Below are 16,829 nucleotides of genomic sequence, written 5' to 3' on the forward strand. Positions count from 1 at the left end.
ACATGTTATCCAGGGATACGGTACCCTTTCTAACCTTTGTGCAATCACGTGCAATCCATACTGGGCCTAACACCGTCTGAGCCTGCCTCATGCTGTATAGACATACACTCACTGGCCACTTTATTAGGTACACCATGCTAGTAAGGGGTTGGACCCCCTTTTGCCTTCAGAACTGCCTCAATTCTTCGTGGCAGAGATTCAACAAGGTGCTGGAAGCATTCCTCAGAGATTTTGGACCATATTGACATGATGGCATCACACAGTTGGCGCAGATTTGTCGGCTGCACATCCCTGATGCGAATCTCCCGTTCCACCACATCCCAAAGATGCTCTATTGGATTGAGATCTGGTGACTGAGGAGGCCATTTGAGTACAGTAAACTCATTGTCATGTTCAAGAAACCAATCTGAGATGATTCGAGCTTTATGACATGGCGCATTATCCTGCTGAAAGTAGCCATCAGATGTTGGGTACATTGTGGTCATAAAGGGATGGACATGGTCAGCAACAATACTCAGGTAGGCTGTGGCGTTGCAACAATGCTCAATTGGTACCAAGGGGCCCAAAGAGTGCCCAGAAAAAATTCCCCACACCATGACAACACCACCACCAGCCTGAACCGTTGATACAAGGCAGGATGGATCCATGCTTTCATGTTGTTTACGCCAAATTCTGACCCTACCATCCGAATGTCGCAGCAGAAATCGTGACTCATCAGACCAGGCAACGTTTTTCCAATCTTCTACTGTCCAATTTCGATGAGCTTGTGCAAATTTTAGCCTCAGTTTCCTGTTCTTAGCTGAGAGGAGTGGTACCCATTGTGGTCTTCTGCTGCTGTAGCCCATCTGCCTCAAAGTTCGACGCACTGTGCGTTCAGAGATGCTCTTCTGCCTACCTTGGTTGTAACGGGTGGCAATTTGAGTCACTGTTGCCTTTCTATCAGCTCGAACCAGTCTGCCCATTCTCCTCTGACCTCTGGCATCAACATGGCATTTCCGGCCACAGAACTGCCGCTCACTGGATTTTTTTTCTTTTTCGGACCATTCTCTGTAAACCCTAGAGATGGTTGTGCGTGAAAATCCCAGTAGATCAGCAGTTTCTGAAATTCTCAGACCAGCCCTTCTGGCACCAACAATCATGCCACGTTCAAAGGCACTCAAATCACCTTTCTTCCCCATACTGATGCTCGGTTTGAACTGCAGGAGATTGTCTTGACCATGTCTACATGCCTAAATGCACTGAGTTGCCGCCATGTGATTGGCTGATTAGAAATTAAGTCTTAACACACAGTTGGACAGGTGTACCTAATAAAGTGGCCAGTGAGTGTATATTTTGAATGTGTACGCTATCCATACATGTTATCCGGGGATACGGTACCCTTTCTAACCTTTGTGCAATCACGTGCAATCCATACTGGGCCTAACACCGTCTGAGCCTGCCTCCTGAGACATATATTTTGAATGTGTACGCTATCCATACATGTTATCCAGGGATACGGTACCCTTTCTAACCTTTGTGCAATCAGGTGCAATCCATACTGGGCCTAACACCGTCTGAGCCTGCCTCATGCTGTATAGACATATATTTTGAATGTGTACGCTATCCATACATGTTATCCGGGGATACGGTACCCTTTCTAACCTTTGTGCAATCACGTGCAATCCATACTGGGCCTAACACCGTCTGAGCCTGCCTCCTGAGACATATATTTTGAATGTGTACGCTATCCATACATGTTATCCAGGGATACGGTACCCTTTCTAACCTTTGTGCAATCACGTGCAATCCATACTGGGCCTAACACCGTCTGAGCCTGCCTCCTGAGACATATATTTTGAATGTGTACGCTATCCATACATGTTATCCAGGGATACGGTACCCTTTCTAACCTTTGTGCAATCACGTGCAATCCATACTGGGCCTAACACCGTCTGAGCCTGCCTCATGCTGTATAGACATATATTTTGAATGTGTACGCTATCCATACATGTTATCCGGGGATACGGTACCCTTTCTAACCTTTGTGCAATCACGTGCAATCCATGCTGGGCCTAACACCGTCTGAGCCTGCCTCATGCTGTATAGACATATATTTTGAATGTGTACGCTATCCATACATGTTATCCGGGGATACGGTACCCTTTCTAACCTTTGTGCAATCACATGCAATCCATACTGGGCCTAACACCGTCTGAGCTTGCCTCCTGAGACATATATTTTGAATGTGTACGCTATCCATACATGTTATCCAGGGATACGGTACCCTTTCTAACCTTTGTGCAATCACGTGCAATCCATACTGGGCCTAACACCGTCTGAGCCTGCCTCCTGAGACATATATTTTGAATGTGTACGCTATCCATACATGTTATCCAGGGATACGGTACCCTTTCTAACCTTTTTGCAATCACGTGCAATCCATACTGGTCCTAACACCGTCTGAGCCTGCCTCATGCTGTATAGACATATATTTTGAATGTGTACGCTATCCATACATGTTATCCGGGGATACGGTACCCTTTCTAACCTTTGTGCAATCACGTGCAATCCATGCTGGGCCTAACACCGTCTGAGCCTGCCTCATGCTGTATAGACATATATTTTGAATGTGTACGCTATCCATACATGTTATCCGGGGATACGGTACCCTTTCTAACCTTTGTGCAATCACGTGCAATCCATACTGGGCCTAACACCGTCTGAGCCTGCCTCCTGAGACATATATTTTGAATGTGTACGCTATCCATACATGTTATCCAGGGATACGGTACCCTTTCTCACCTTTGTGCAATCACGTGTAATCCATACTGGGCGTGAGAACGGCTGGCGAGCTGTTAAGCAAGCTACAGCACCTGTCCAGACAAGTACAGGGATTCCCTGGCGAGGAGACTTATTTGATTGTTTTCAATGTTGGGACAGCAATTTTTGGGGAGCACTATACTCTGGAGAATGATAGATGGGGCCCACCATACACTGGAACATTCCAAAGGTGGACAGCAGACACTGGAGCAGCATTTACAGGGCCCATTATACACTAGAGCATTAGAAATGGGGCCCATTATGTTTGGAGCATTATTTGGGCCCATAAGACAGTGGAGCTTCATCCATGGGGACCAACATATACTGTAGCATTATGTGGAGCTCATCATATACTGTTTCAAACATTATATGGGACCAATGATTCTGTATGGAGAAATAGATGGGCCTTGTCATGAGATGTAAAAAGTGAAGTATTTTTCATTGTACTATACCGCTATTTCTCTGCCGTATCGGAGCATGATGAGTTGTGGTATGTGTTAAAGGGGCGCTCTTTCGCCCAGGGCACATGAAAACCTGGAGCCAGCCCTCCCCCCCCACAGTTTGTAGCCAAATAACCCCCATTTTTCAGTGAGTAACTTGTATTATGAAGTTAATTAAGGTTGACAAGCTTAAGTAAGAAGAATTGATGCTTTTGGCATTCAAATGGGCACTGTAGGTGTGTTTCCTGTCCTCCTCTCACTGCCGACTTTTATTCCCCATTGACTTACATTGGGTTTCGTGTTTCGGGACGACCCCGACTTTTCCCTATAATCGGACGATCTTGCTCGACCCGACTTTTGGAAAAGTCGGGTTTCACGAAACGAAACGCGACCCTAAAAAACCAAAAGTCGCTCAACTCTAGTAATCATCCATGCTGCTGCTTCATCCAAGAGGACTGATGAGTCCCAAAAATGGAGCAATCAGCCCCTAAACCCGGCTGACAGTCATTCAAACGGGGAACATGGGACCCCATATCTCCTGAACAGTGGCAATTCCAAAGATGGGATCATTCTCCAGCGATCTGACATTTGGGTAAAATCTGTATATATTGCGTGATCAATAATTAATATAATCCATTCTTCTTTCCTAAGACTAACTGTGGAGGGAGGGTAAGTAGCCATCCCCCCATCAAGGCTTCATTTCACCAGTATGCCTAATGCCACCAGCTCATCCATCATTCTGCTTGTCATGTATGTCATGTAAACCAGTCATCATTGCTTTCAGTATATGGGATTTGGCAATGGCAGGCATGCAGTGAATATAAAAAGTCTGCACACCCCTGTTAATATGCCAGGTTTTTGTCATGTAAAAAAAAAATCCCACCAAGAAGAATAATTTCAGATCTTTTTTCCTCCTTCCATAATCTGTTCAAATCCATCAAGAAACAAACTAAAATAAATTTGAGGGGGATTATATAACAAAATTTAAAATAGTATGGTTGCATAAGTGTGAACACCCTCTTTTAATTGGGGATGCGGTTGTGTTCACAATTAGCCAGTCACATATACACTCATGTTACATAGTAGTCAGTGCATGGCCGCCATAAACAGCTGGCAACACAGCAAAGGGATCTCATTGTTGAAAGTTATCAGTCAGTAGAAGGGGATAAAAAAAAAACAGGCATTCACGTGAAGCACTGTGAAGTGGCTTAAATTTGTCATGAAGAAGAAAATTGGCCCGGGAGGCTGCCTGAAGGCCTACAACAATAAAGGAGCTGCAGGAATTTTTGGCAAGTACTGATTGTGTCCTGTATGTGACAACAATCTACCGTATTCTTCATATGTTCGGCCTGTGGGGTAGGGTCGCAAGATGGAAGCCTTTTCTTACAAAGAAAAACGTCCAAGCCCAGCAGGGTTTTGCCAAACCCTACATCAAGTGTGCTAAAGCCATGTGGAAAAAAGGTGTTATGGTCTGATGAGAACAGGGTTGAACTTTTTTCTATAATTCTAAATGGTATGCGCATCACCAAAAGAACACCATATCCACAGTGAGGCATGGTGGTGGCAGCATTATGCTTTGGGGTTGATTTTTTTTTACATGACAAAAACCTGGCATTTAAAAGGAGTGCATAGACTTTTTATATCCACTGTACATAGAAGGGACAAGAGGTGGATGCTACCTTTTCACCAAATTCCTTATCTACCTATGGAAAAATATAAAGTGGTCAAAACAAAGACAACAAAGAACCCATTTAATGTGATCCCAGACATAGACTCAGTCCTGGACTATGATTGGTTAAGAACACATTATAATACACTTTTCACCTGTATTGTCTGTGGTATTGTGGTTACTGGTGATAGCCTGTGCTGGGAATTTACAAGGTTCATTATTGCTAAGCCCTGAGGAGGCATCTCACCAGCTTGTGAGCCACCATGGTATGTTCTCTGGTCACCGTCATGTCACCTGCTGCATATTCACTTCTCATTATTACATAATCCATGTAAACCACTCATGTGCATGTTATATTATCCTGTTTTACATGATTTATAATAACAAATGTGACAGATCTTTGTGTCTTGGATGACATTTGTGTTGTTTAATCAACAATTTGGGATATACTCAGCTTATAACTGTAGTAGAGTAACTTGTGTCCCCTTAAAACAAATAATTCCTCCTGAGTGCCCCCCTTTAGAAACTATTAATGTCCACTTAGTACAAAATGTAATGATGCCCTCTGAGTGTCTCCTCCAAAAGTCCTCTTCTCTCGTGGACACAGCGAGCCAACAATGCAACGAAATAACATAATGGTGCCATCTGCACTGGGACGATGACGACATCATATAGGCCAGCAAAATCAAAATCATCTGTTTTCTGTGGGTGCCGACCGAGCATATAATGAGACAACCCTAGTACTTACTGTATGGGGGTGTCAGCTGTGCAGGAGGAGCTCAACGCTTTCCGCTGTCACCTCCTGGCGGCAGTGACCTACACTCTCGGTTTATAATTTTTTGGCATATTGCTAAGATGTCATAAATTAAAGGACAGAGGTCCCATTAGCAGGTCTCCTGCACAGCACTACTACCAGGCATCCCATTGTGCAGAGAGAAGGTTGTAGTTCCCTACACAACTGATGCGGGATTAGAGGTGGTACTGTCAATTAAGACCCCCACCAATTAGTAATTGATGGCGTATCCTAACCATATTATAGCCACCACCTGTCCCGGATCCAATGGGATTGTCCCGATTTTGAGGGAGCAGTCCTGCTGTCCCGAAAGGTCAGTGCTGTGTCCCGACTTCCACTATCTCTGTGCAATGTCTTCTCTCCAGCCACTCTATCCCCTGAGGAAGCCACATTTTGTGGCGTGACGTCTCAGATCCTCTCCCTCTTTTATTGTTGATATGGGTTGCGTATCTGATGGGTCATATGTACATCTATGATCTGATCCTGCTTTGTGGTACCATATTTTTCGGGCTATAAGACGCACCAGACCATAAGATGCACCCTAAATTTTCATAAGGAAAATAGGGAAAAAAAAATTAATGTGTCAAATGGGGGTCTGTCTTACAGTCCAAATTCAGCTTACCAGGGGGGTATCAGCATTGCTGATGGAGCGTGGTCACAGGAGATGTTTGGTGGTCCGGCGTCACGATATAACTCCCATCCCAAGCTGGTGCGGCAGGTGTGATGGCCTCCGGGAAATCCCAGCCCAGGCTGGTGCTGGAGGTTCGGCGGTGGTGCTCGGGGCTGCACCGGCATCTTGTGAAAGCCCGGAGGCCCTGCATATCAATTGCTGCGATGCGGTGGCCTCCATGAAATCCCATCTCAGGCTGGTGCGGCAGGTTCAGCGGTGGTGCGGGTGGCTCCGCCGGCATCTTGTGAAGGCCTGGAGGCCCCGCATATCCATTGCTGCGATTTAGTGGCCTCCGGGAAAATGGCCGCCGGGGGCGGCGCATGCTCAGATTGAGATCTCGGCAACGAGATCTCGTCCTGAGATCTCAGGAGACGAGGATCTTGGGACAAGATCTTGTTGCTGAGATCTCAATCTGAGCATGCGCTACCTAGATCTCAATCTGAGCATGCGTTTCCCCCGGCAGCCATTTTCCCGAAGGCCACCGCTTCGCAGCGGATTGAGATCTCAGCAACGAGATCTCAATCTGAACATGCACCACCCCTGGCGGCCATTTTCCCGGAGGCCACCGCTTCGCAGCGGCAACGAGATCTCAATCTGAACATGCACCACTCCAAGCGGCCATTTTCCCGGAGGCCACCGCATCGCAGCAATGGATGTGCGGGGCTTCCGGGTTTTCACAAAATGCTAGCGGAGCACCCCCCGCACCACCACCGAACCTGCTGCACCAGCCTCACCAGCCTGGGAAGGGACTGTGATCATTGCCCGTTAGCGTCGGACCAGGACCGCAGCAGAATCGCTCCACTCCTGCTGCCTCCACAGTATTTGTAAGTATATTCTGACTATAAGACTCACCCCCATTTTCACCCAAAAATTTTTTGGGAAAAAGTGCATCTTGTAGTAGGAAAAATACAGTATATTTCTTCTATTTATTTTGACACCTTTTCTATTTATACCTTACCAGGTTGATTCATTTATTGCATTTTGTCCTATGCATTTTTGTACATTGTATTTTTGTTATTCTGACTGTATTGATTTGCACCTTTATATATGCATAGGTAGTATTTGTTTTTTTATCTATGTGGGTTTTTTTTGTGCTTTATTTTGCATTTGACTAGTACGGAGATTGCATGTGTCTTCTTTTCTATTCGGTCTCGGAGACTGTTTTCTTTATAAAAAAACATATTCGCCTTACTTTTTGTTTTTATATATTTTTTAAATTATCTTGTGTTTTTTGAGTGCATCAATAAAGATTCTCCTAATTTTTTGTAAAATTGCAAGCATAATCTTAGTCTCTTAATATATGGGTTTTTTTTCTTTCCACATCTTCTCTTCAGCAGTCTTCATTATTCCGTAGCTCCTTGAGGGACGGGGACAGCATCTCTCTGCTCTAAACACATTTATATTTATTAAATAAATTATTATTTTCTTGAGATCTCGTTTCACCGGGATTCCAACCTACAATCTGCCTCATTGTAGGCAGTAGCAGATGCCGTGAGTCAAAGTCTACCCTAACTAGAGCTGGAGAATGTTCTATACTTAAATGTGCAGCATATGCTCTGAAATCACAGGCAGATTGTACTGGCCATAGAGATGCATCTGTATATAGCAGCGCATTTCTATGTCCCTGTATTCTAGAGGGAAAATATTAGTAAGATTTTTTTTTCTTCCTACAAAATTACTAAAAATGAATGAAAAACAATTAAAATAATGTCATTTTTAATGCACTATTAAAAAAATAATAATCGCAAATCATCAAATAACAAACTTGTTTGGTGTATTTGTAATCATATCAACCCGCACAATGCAGTGATCAGATTATTTACAATGATTGGTAAATGGCGTTAAAAAAATTATTTTTTTCCCCCTCTCCAATAATCCCATAAGGGAATGTGCTAAAAATATAATCTTCTCTGATTATTGCATTTTTACTGTGGTTTTTTTTTAATTTATTCACTTTTTTAATGCTTTTTAATATTTTTAATACTACAGAAAAGATTTGATTTTCCACTTACAAATGCAACTGAGTTTTTTTTACATGCGTTTTATTCAGGCTTCATATATAAGCATATAGAGAAAAAATGCACCAAAACCGCACAGTACAATAGCGTCTTCAGACGCCCCGAGGGCAGGGGTTTTCATGACATTATATCCACTTTGCTTGGACATTTAGGCCGTGTTCATGTAAGGGGTCACAGAAAATGTTTATTAATGCCCTGAACACGTCCCAGTTCTGAATGTCTTACTTTGTAAATAATGTTATGTACGTAATGCTGCTATATGTATATTATTGTTCAGGGAAAGCGTAGTAATTTAGTTAGCCCTCTAGAGGGGGGGCATTTTAGCAAACTTATATTAGGACAGGTAACAGTTAACTTAGGAGGGGCCAACTGTGGGTAAGCCAGCGAGTTCACGGCATTTTAGGCAGTAGGGCCAGGGAGCCCAGACAGTCCTGTAGGGCCTTAGAGCCCGGGCAATGCCGCTGACCACGTAACGTTCATGCTAAGAGCCCAGTCAACCAGGGCTTGGGAAGCAAAGGTCACAGCAGCAGAGGAATGCAGGGCATTACCAAGATGTGGCAGCTGACTACGTGGGCAGATGCCCTTATGTCTGGGGCAAAATAAACAGGGGAACTCCTGAAGGTAATTAAGCTGGGCAGAAGGTACCGGACGAGTCGGTATAATCCGGGAGTATTCTAGAAGAAGTGAAGGAAAGCACAGGAATAGACAAGGATGTATACTGTGATGCTCCCTGTGATGTTGCTGTACGTGCTGAGAATGGATTCAAGTAAAGTTGTTTGTCACAAGTTGGAACTGGACTCTGTCTCTTTGTATGAAACCCTCAGCAGTGAACTCACAGCAGATCAGAGAGGGCCCTGATGGTTCAAAAGGCGTTAAGGAAGGTACACTGCAAAGGGGACATTGTATACATGTGGCAGGAGATCAGGTCGTGATTGAGCAATCTATATCAGCCATGACTACGGCCCTGACCCCCTCACACTCACACATAGCGTAAATGCTGCGCTGTTTCTGCTGCTTTTTTTTTGCTCATAAATTCTGCTATGCTTAAACTGTCAAACCAAAGTGGATGTGATTTTGTTAATATTCCCCCCACTGTGCGTCTAAAGACGATGCTGAACTATGCGGTTTTGGTGCTTTTTTTTTTTCACTCTAGAGTTTTCTATGGGGAGCTTAAAAAAACACATGTAAAAAAACTGCATTTACTTTTTTGTGTGTTTAATATCAAAGCTTGTCTGTACTGTAAAAACACCTTAGGCCGGTTTCACATTTACGCTTTATGGCGCAGCGACGGCCTGTGCACGGCCGCCGCTAAGCCCCGCCCCCTGCTGGCTCCCTGCCCGCCCCTTCCGGTCATCGCCGCCTACTAGCGCACATGGACGCTTGCGATCTGCGCAACCTATCTTTAGCATTGGGTGCGCAGATCGTGCGCTGGCCGTGCGCTAGCAGGATTTTGCCGTGCGCAGTGCACTTTTGAAGGTGCGCCCGTGTGCGCCGAACGCAGTATGTTGCATTTCGGCGCGCACGGCGCACCTTCAAAAGTGCGCAGCGCACGGCAAAATCCTGCTAGCGCACGGCCAGCGCACGATCTGCGCACCCAATGCTAAAGATAGGGTGCGCAGATCGCAAGCGTCCATGTGCGCTAGTAGGCGGCGATGACCGGAAGGGGCGGGCAGGGAGCCAGCAGGGGGCGGGGCTTAGCGGCGGCCGTGCACAGGCCATCGCTGCGCCATGAAGCGCAAATATGAAACCGGCCTTAGAAACACTGCTTCAAGTCTGCACCAAAAATGCATCAAATAATATTGAAAAATCATAAAATGCAACAAAAATACATTAATTAGAGAAGATCATTATTGCATAGATTGGTGAAGACACTTGCAAAAAAATAATAAAATTCTTCCGCAGCGTTTGAACCCGTCCTTACATAGACAAAAATTCCTGATGTCATATAGTGAAGCTTATGAAAGCATTAGAACGTTATGGCTGCTACAACTATGGATGAACAAAAAATAAATCTACAGGTCCCAACTAGAGATTCGCGGAAGTTTTGGTCCAGCATCCAGGTCAGTGTTATACGACGGTTAGACGAGAGGCTCGCAAGACTTTTACCCTGCATCGGCATTGGATTTGTCAGGGCAGGTGCAATGACGTCGGTGCAACATAGCCCTCTTTCGGTTCTTTAAAACTTCTGTAAAAGTTTATCAGCCTGGAAAAATAACAACTCATCATAGAGCCTTACATCCAAAACACTTGGGTTCTCATTAATAGGGCATTTTTATATGTATTTTAGAAGTGGTGTTTCTTTTACTCAGACATCATTTTATTTTTTTCCTACATTTTTATGCTCCTTTATTGAAGCTTATCAGAATACCAGACAAACCTAGAAGTGAATAAGAGTCACAAAAAAATGCGTTCCCAGCAGCTAACATTTTTCTGTGAGAAACGCTATGTTTCAAACCATCTGAGGCCTCAAAAACGTCACAAAAAAAATATTTTTCCACTTTTTTTTCATGGCATTATTTTTTTTACAAGCGTTTTTTGGTTGAATTTTTCTTTTTATTTTGCAACATGACTTTTTTTCCACTCCTATTGTGAAGCCTGTAGGGAAAAAAATGCCATAAAACGATACAGTAAAAACTCCACAAACCACAAAAACGCTGTGTATGAAGAGTGTTCAATAATTTATTGTAGACTTTACTAAACTTTACTACGGATGTTACCAAAATATCTGGCCACAGCAACACCAACAAAAAGGTAATAAAAACGCCCACAAAATGTGCAGCAAAACACTGTGTGTGATTCCAGCCTCAACATGTTGTTTTAGGCTTGTCAACATGACTAGGCCTCATTAGTCAGAAGTGCCTGACAGTGAAAGAGGGACTGTTTCCCATAGCAACCAATCACAGTGCAGCTTTTATTTTACCAGAGCGGTTTCAGAAATGAAAGCTGAGCTTTGATTGGTTGCTATGGACAGAGACATTTTTTTCACTATTATTATTCATATATAAGGCCTACTAAGTGTATTCTCTGAGATTATTTCCTGGCTATAACCCTAAAGCCAGTTTCACACCGTGTGAAAGCATTACCGGGATATAGACTAAAGGCAACTGTGTGGTACTAGAATATATCCAAATTAAATGAGCATTATGCTTTCAGATTTTAGGAGTCTACTAAGGGACATTCACATTCGGAACAGAATGTTTTATGCGTGTACTGTACTAAGATTTGTCGCAACAGGACCCCCACAGAGTTAAGAGACTCTTTTTTTTCACGGTTCTTTGGGCGTATTTTCTTTAACATTTTCATACTCTCTTTTTTATGTTTTTGCAAATATTGGACTAAATCAGTGGAAAAATAAAATAAATCTTTTTCTTTGTGTCACCCATAAGCTCATTTTAAGAATGTACTGTACTTTTCTTTTGTAATTGATTGACCCAGTTACAGGGGAAATCCAGCATTCTGCCTGCATACAAGGATTGTCTTTAGCTTCTTTTCTATTCATTTATTTATTCCTGATTTTATTTATTCATTGATATATTTTTCATTTCCTTTATTGTACACGTTGTGTGACCCATACGCTCATTTCCGCCTTTTTTTTTTTTTTTTTTTAAATATCTGATTGACCCAGTTACAGGGGAAATCCAGTCTTCTGCCTGCATGCAAGGATTGTCTTTAGCTTCTTTTTTATTCATGAATTTTTTTCCTGATTTTATCTATTCATTGATTTATTTTTCATTTATTGTACACGTTGTGTCACCCCTAAGGTCATTTCAACATTTTACTTTTTTTAAAATATCATATTGACCCAGTTACAGGGTAAATTCAGTGTTCTGCCTGCATATCAGAGCTGGGTCTTCTATGATCCAGCAACCCCTGCTCCCACCCTACACCCAGCGATCACAGAACTCCTGGGTGTGGAGATGGAAGTGCTGTCAGCCCCTGCTATATACTGTGTACACATCACTTGTTCTGTACTGTGTATACAGTGATAGGGCAGAAACCATAATAAACCATCTCTGCCTTCTCTATGGGGATGAGCCTACCAAAACAAGTATGGAGAGAACCACAAGTCATAGAAGACTGTTACATCTTTATTGATTATATAAATAAAAATTAATAACACAGATAAAAAAAAAATTACTCTGCACTGTCCAGGGAACTGGGCAACAAAGTGGGCATGATTGATGGTAATGTAGATAAAAAAGGGGGTTTTCTTCATTCTTCACTCTCCCAGGTTAGGCAGTGGTGGGGTTTAAAATGTTCTGAAAATGTCGGATGTAAATTTTGGTAAGTTGTGTTCCGTCTGCCCCGTCAACTAGTCTGTATAGAGAACAGGTCTGTATATGACAGCATAGTACTGGGTGATATATTGTTGTATAGCACATGGCGGATACATATAATGGTACCATACGGTAGAACACTGGGCATAATGGTAAAGGGTGCACGGCCCACTCACATGACTATTCCACTCTCACCATTACATAAATAACTCTCATTTTCCTCTTGCAGACGTACACTGGATCCATATTAGTTGCCGTAAACCCCTACCAGCTGCTCCCCATCTACACTCCGGATCAGATACGCCTGTATACCAACAAAAAGATTGGAGAAATGCCGCCCCACATCTTTGCCATAGCCGACAACTGTTACTTCAACATGCAACGAAACAGTAAGGACCAGTGTTGTATCATTAGGTGAGAAAAACACCCCAATATCAGGCTTATGGGTCACAGGAACACTAAAAACGCCATTGTGGCTAATTTGTTAACCCCTTAAGGAAGCAGCCATTTTTCATGTTTGATTTTTTTTTTTTTTCTTTTTTTTTATTTCCTCCACTTCCTCCAAGATCCTTTTTTTTTTTTTTTTTAATTTTGTAGGACAAGTTCTGGTTTTTAATGACATCATTCGCTTTACCACATATTGTACTGAAAAACAGGAAAAAAATCTAAATGGGTTGAAAACCTCCCCCAAAATTCCGATATTTTTTTGAGTTTTGTTTACCGTAGTTTTTACTCTGCTTTTAAAATGACCTGGAAACATTATTTCTCCCGCTCAATACGATTACCATGATACCAAATGTAAAACTTTTAAACTTTTTTTAAGTTTTTTTTTTTTTTTTGGCGGGGGCTCCATTTTCTTAGCTTCATGATTTATTTTTTCATTGATGAAATTGTGTGGGGACTTATTTTTGTGCAACAAGCTGTTGTTTTTATTGGTACCGTTTTAGGGTGCGTAAGATACTTTGATCACTTTCTATTGTGTTCTTTTGAGGAAATGCTTTGAAAACAGCAATTCTGGCGTTTCAATTCCTTTTTTCTGCGTTTACCATATGGGTTAATTTTATATTTTGATTAATCTGACCTTTACACATGTGCAAATATCAAATATCCCTTTTTTAATTTATTTTCAGATTAGGAAAATGGGGTGATTTTTTTATCTTAGTTTCTTAATATATTTTGTACTGTTTGTAATTACTTTTTCATTTTTTTTTTTAGTTTTACTGTGGGACTTGAACATGTGATCATCTGATTGCGTGTACTGCATACTAAAATGCTGTAGTATAGGCTCCCACCTGCAATTGTAACCCATCATCACCCCTCAACTGCATCATCACGGGTCTGACAAGGAACTTCCAAATGTATGCCGCACTATTTCAAACCATTTAAATGATGTTGTCAGATGTGGACAGCAGCATATTAAGGGTTAAACAGCATTTGTTGCTGGTGTTAGAGATAGGTTTATTACACAGTCGGCACCTGCTCTGTATAAAGTTCACACCCTGAGTTTGCTCCATACCCCAACATCCAACCAGTAACATTACAGGTTGCTTTATAGGGGGGGGGGGTCAAAGTTATTTTTTCCTGATATAGAGCGCCAAATCTGTGTAGTCATAAAGTTTCATTGTAAAATTCTAGCTGTTTACTTTTGCCACTAGGGGGATCTCACTGCAAACTGTCCCCATTTCAAGATGACCCTGCTATAAAAGAAAAAAAAGTTAAAAATCTGTGTTCCCCGGATTCTGCCGTTCTTTTCCATTTTTTGTTGCGCCGCTCCATTGCAGAGATATTCATATTTGTTGCTTTTGTAGCACAATATGTGAAATCTTTGCTTACATTGTAACTCAGTGTTTCTTCAGAGTCTTCTCTGAGGGAGGATGCGCACGTTCACTCCTAGATGCTGCCAATTACATATGATTGGCAGCATATAGGAGGGAAGAGTCAAAGTTCACACCACCATAGAAAACTCTGAAGAAATACCCAGTTGCGTTGCAATCAGAGATTTCACATATTGCACTCTAAAAGCAAAAAATGTAAATATCTCTGCAATGGAGCGACACAGAGCAAAAGTAGCCGCAGAATCAGGGGAGCTCATGGATTTTTACAAGGTGTTTGGCCAATTTTGTTTGAGCAGGTCCCCTTTAATTCTGTAAAAACAGTAAGCTCTTATGCGCCCTCTAATGGTGACTGCTGCAGACAGAATTTTAAAACTATATTTAAAATACAGAATAGACTATGTTAGAATTAAATGTAGAAGTTTGTTCCTATCACTGAGATGTAATTTCTAATATTTAATGTTGTTCTTACTTTTACTGCTGCTACTATCTATTGATAATTGAGTCTGTCTTATTGACATGTGATATCATGTATTGCAGTGGTGAATCCGGCGCCGGTAAAACCGAGAGCACTAAACTGATCCTGCAGTTCCTGGCAGCTATCAGCGGTCAGCACTCATGGATAGAGCAACAAGTCCTGGAAGCCAATCCCATCCTAGAGGGTCAGTAGGAATTAACTCAAGCCTGTTACTATACAAAGGATCATGCATATCTCCCAATTTTTTAAGAACATAAAGAGGGACAAATTATGCAGCGCACTAGGCACGCCGGGGCACATTTTGGCCACTCCCCTAACCTTACCCCATGCCCATTTATCATGTCTTTCTCCCCTAGCGGGAGGAGATGTCAGACGGGCGCTGGAAGTGAGAGAAGTTCAGCAGACGCCCAAGACTGCAGGGTGTAAACCCAAATCTGGGACTGTCTGCTGTGTCCAGGGGACTCCAGTCCAGCGTCCAGGTCCTTGCTACCTGGCGGCTAAATGTGAGGCCGCAAAATTCTTACCGTAAAGTGTCCCCGATGCGGCTTGTGATTAGTCCGGGCAGCATGACGTCATCTGTGCGTCCTGCTCATCTCTAGTTGGGACCTGTGGATTATTTTTTGTTTATTCATAGAAGGAGCCACCAGAACTTTCTCCTCTATCTGTAGCTTCACTATACGACATCTGACTTTTTTGTGTTCACACGTTGCAGAAATACTGTGATTTTTGTTTTCTGCAGTATCCGCACCAAACTACACAATTACATTCTTCTCCCCTTTATTTGATGCATTTTTCGTGGAGATGTGAAGCCACATTTTGATGTGTTTTTTTTATAGTACCGAAAAGTTTTGATTTTGCACTTAAAAATTCGCCTTATAAGACGCACTTTTTTCCCCCAAAATTTACGGGTAAAATGGGGGTGCGTCTTACAAAGCGTACATGCCTTACCGATACTCTGGGTGTAGGCTGCTGCCTGGGATGAGGGGGTGTACAGGTGCCGGCAGCTGCTGGCCGGTTCTGCGTGGGTATCCAGCGCTGCCCGGGGCTCTGCCGTCATTTTGCGACAGGCCAAAGCCTTGGCACTTCCACGGTTCCCCGTGCGGTGGTCTCAGGGAATATGGCCGCCGCCTGGGGCGGCGCATGCGCAGATGGTGATCTCGGGACCAAGATCACGAGAGATGAGATTTCAGCGCTACATAAATTGTACACAGCAGTGTATTTCTATCAGTATAATCTGCTTGTAGTCAGAGCCAGGAATACAGATCAAGTACACAGAATTCTCCCCTTCACATCGTCAGAGTTTGTGGCTCAGTAGCTTAAGTGTCTGCCTGTAATGTTAAAGGGATTGTCAACTACTAGGACAACCCCTTCTTGAACTAAATGTTTGACCCCGATAAAATAAAAAAAACTATACTCGCCTCCTGTGACGGCGCCGTTCCTGCAGTGTCGGCACTCACTCTCCCCGGGGCTCTCGTGTGGTGCTGTGACACATGATCCCAGCACCCAATAAGCACTGGCATCACTGTCCCCACCTACGTACGGATTGAACATGAAGAGGAAGTCCGGGCTGCAGCTGATCCCTGGCTTTCTTTTCATGTTAAATTCATGACGCCAGCGCTGATTGGTCACCGGGGTGTCACGCTGTGACAGTCTTCATTAAGGAAAGGGGGCCTCAAACTGTCGATGGAACTGGGTTGCTTACTCTCCCTGTCCCGAGGGTACTTTTAAGGTAGAGAGGCCCGAGTCTCTGACCTTACTGTGCTCCAGTTAATGTCCTAAGCTATCCCCTTCCCCCAGGAGGCCTGGGACAGATCTCTAGGTGTATATACACATAAGTCAAACAGGGATAACAA

The 16,829-nt window shown here is 43.1% G+C and overlaps 1 protein-coding gene and 1 long non-coding RNA gene across 4 annotated transcripts in view; one reads left to right on the forward strand and one right to left on the reverse strand.

Annotated features, from left to right (window-relative positions):
• Positions 1–16,490, reverse strand: part of LOC141051613 (uncharacterized) — a 134,428-nt gene extending 117,938 nt beyond the window's left edge. Inside the window, exons 1-2 of the long non-coding RNA XR_012220660.1 lie at positions 16,395–16,490; positions 15,501–15,582 (exon numbers count right to left, since the gene is read on the reverse strand). This is a non-coding gene — a long non-coding RNA (uncharacterized lncRNA). The remainder of the gene's footprint in view (positions 1–15,500; positions 15,583–16,394) is intronic.
• The window catches only part of MYO7A (myosin VIIA), a 139,774-nt gene that overhangs the window by 9,683 nt on the left and 113,262 nt on the right, over positions 1–16,829 (forward strand). For 2 of the 3 annotated variants that reach the window (XM_073548622.1, XM_073548624.1), the window contains exons 2-4: positions 3,891–3,908; positions 12,896–13,080; positions 15,039–15,160. In XM_073548622.1, coding sequence (XP_073404723.1) covers positions 3,891–3,908; positions 12,896–13,080; positions 15,039–15,160 — 325 coding nt within the window. The remainder of the gene's footprint in view (positions 1–3,890; positions 3,909–12,895; positions 13,081–15,038; positions 15,161–16,829) is intronic. The other variant, XM_073548623.1, reaches the window with a different exon arrangement.

This window comes from Dendrobates tinctorius, unplaced genomic scaffold (genome assembly GCF_039654945.1).
Source record: "Dendrobates tinctorius isolate UK_male_01 unplaced genomic scaffold, ASM3965494v1 ptg000157l, whole genome shotgun sequence".
Classification (NCBI taxonomy): Eukaryota; Metazoa; Chordata; class Amphibia; order Anura; family Dendrobatidae; genus Dendrobates; species Dendrobates tinctorius.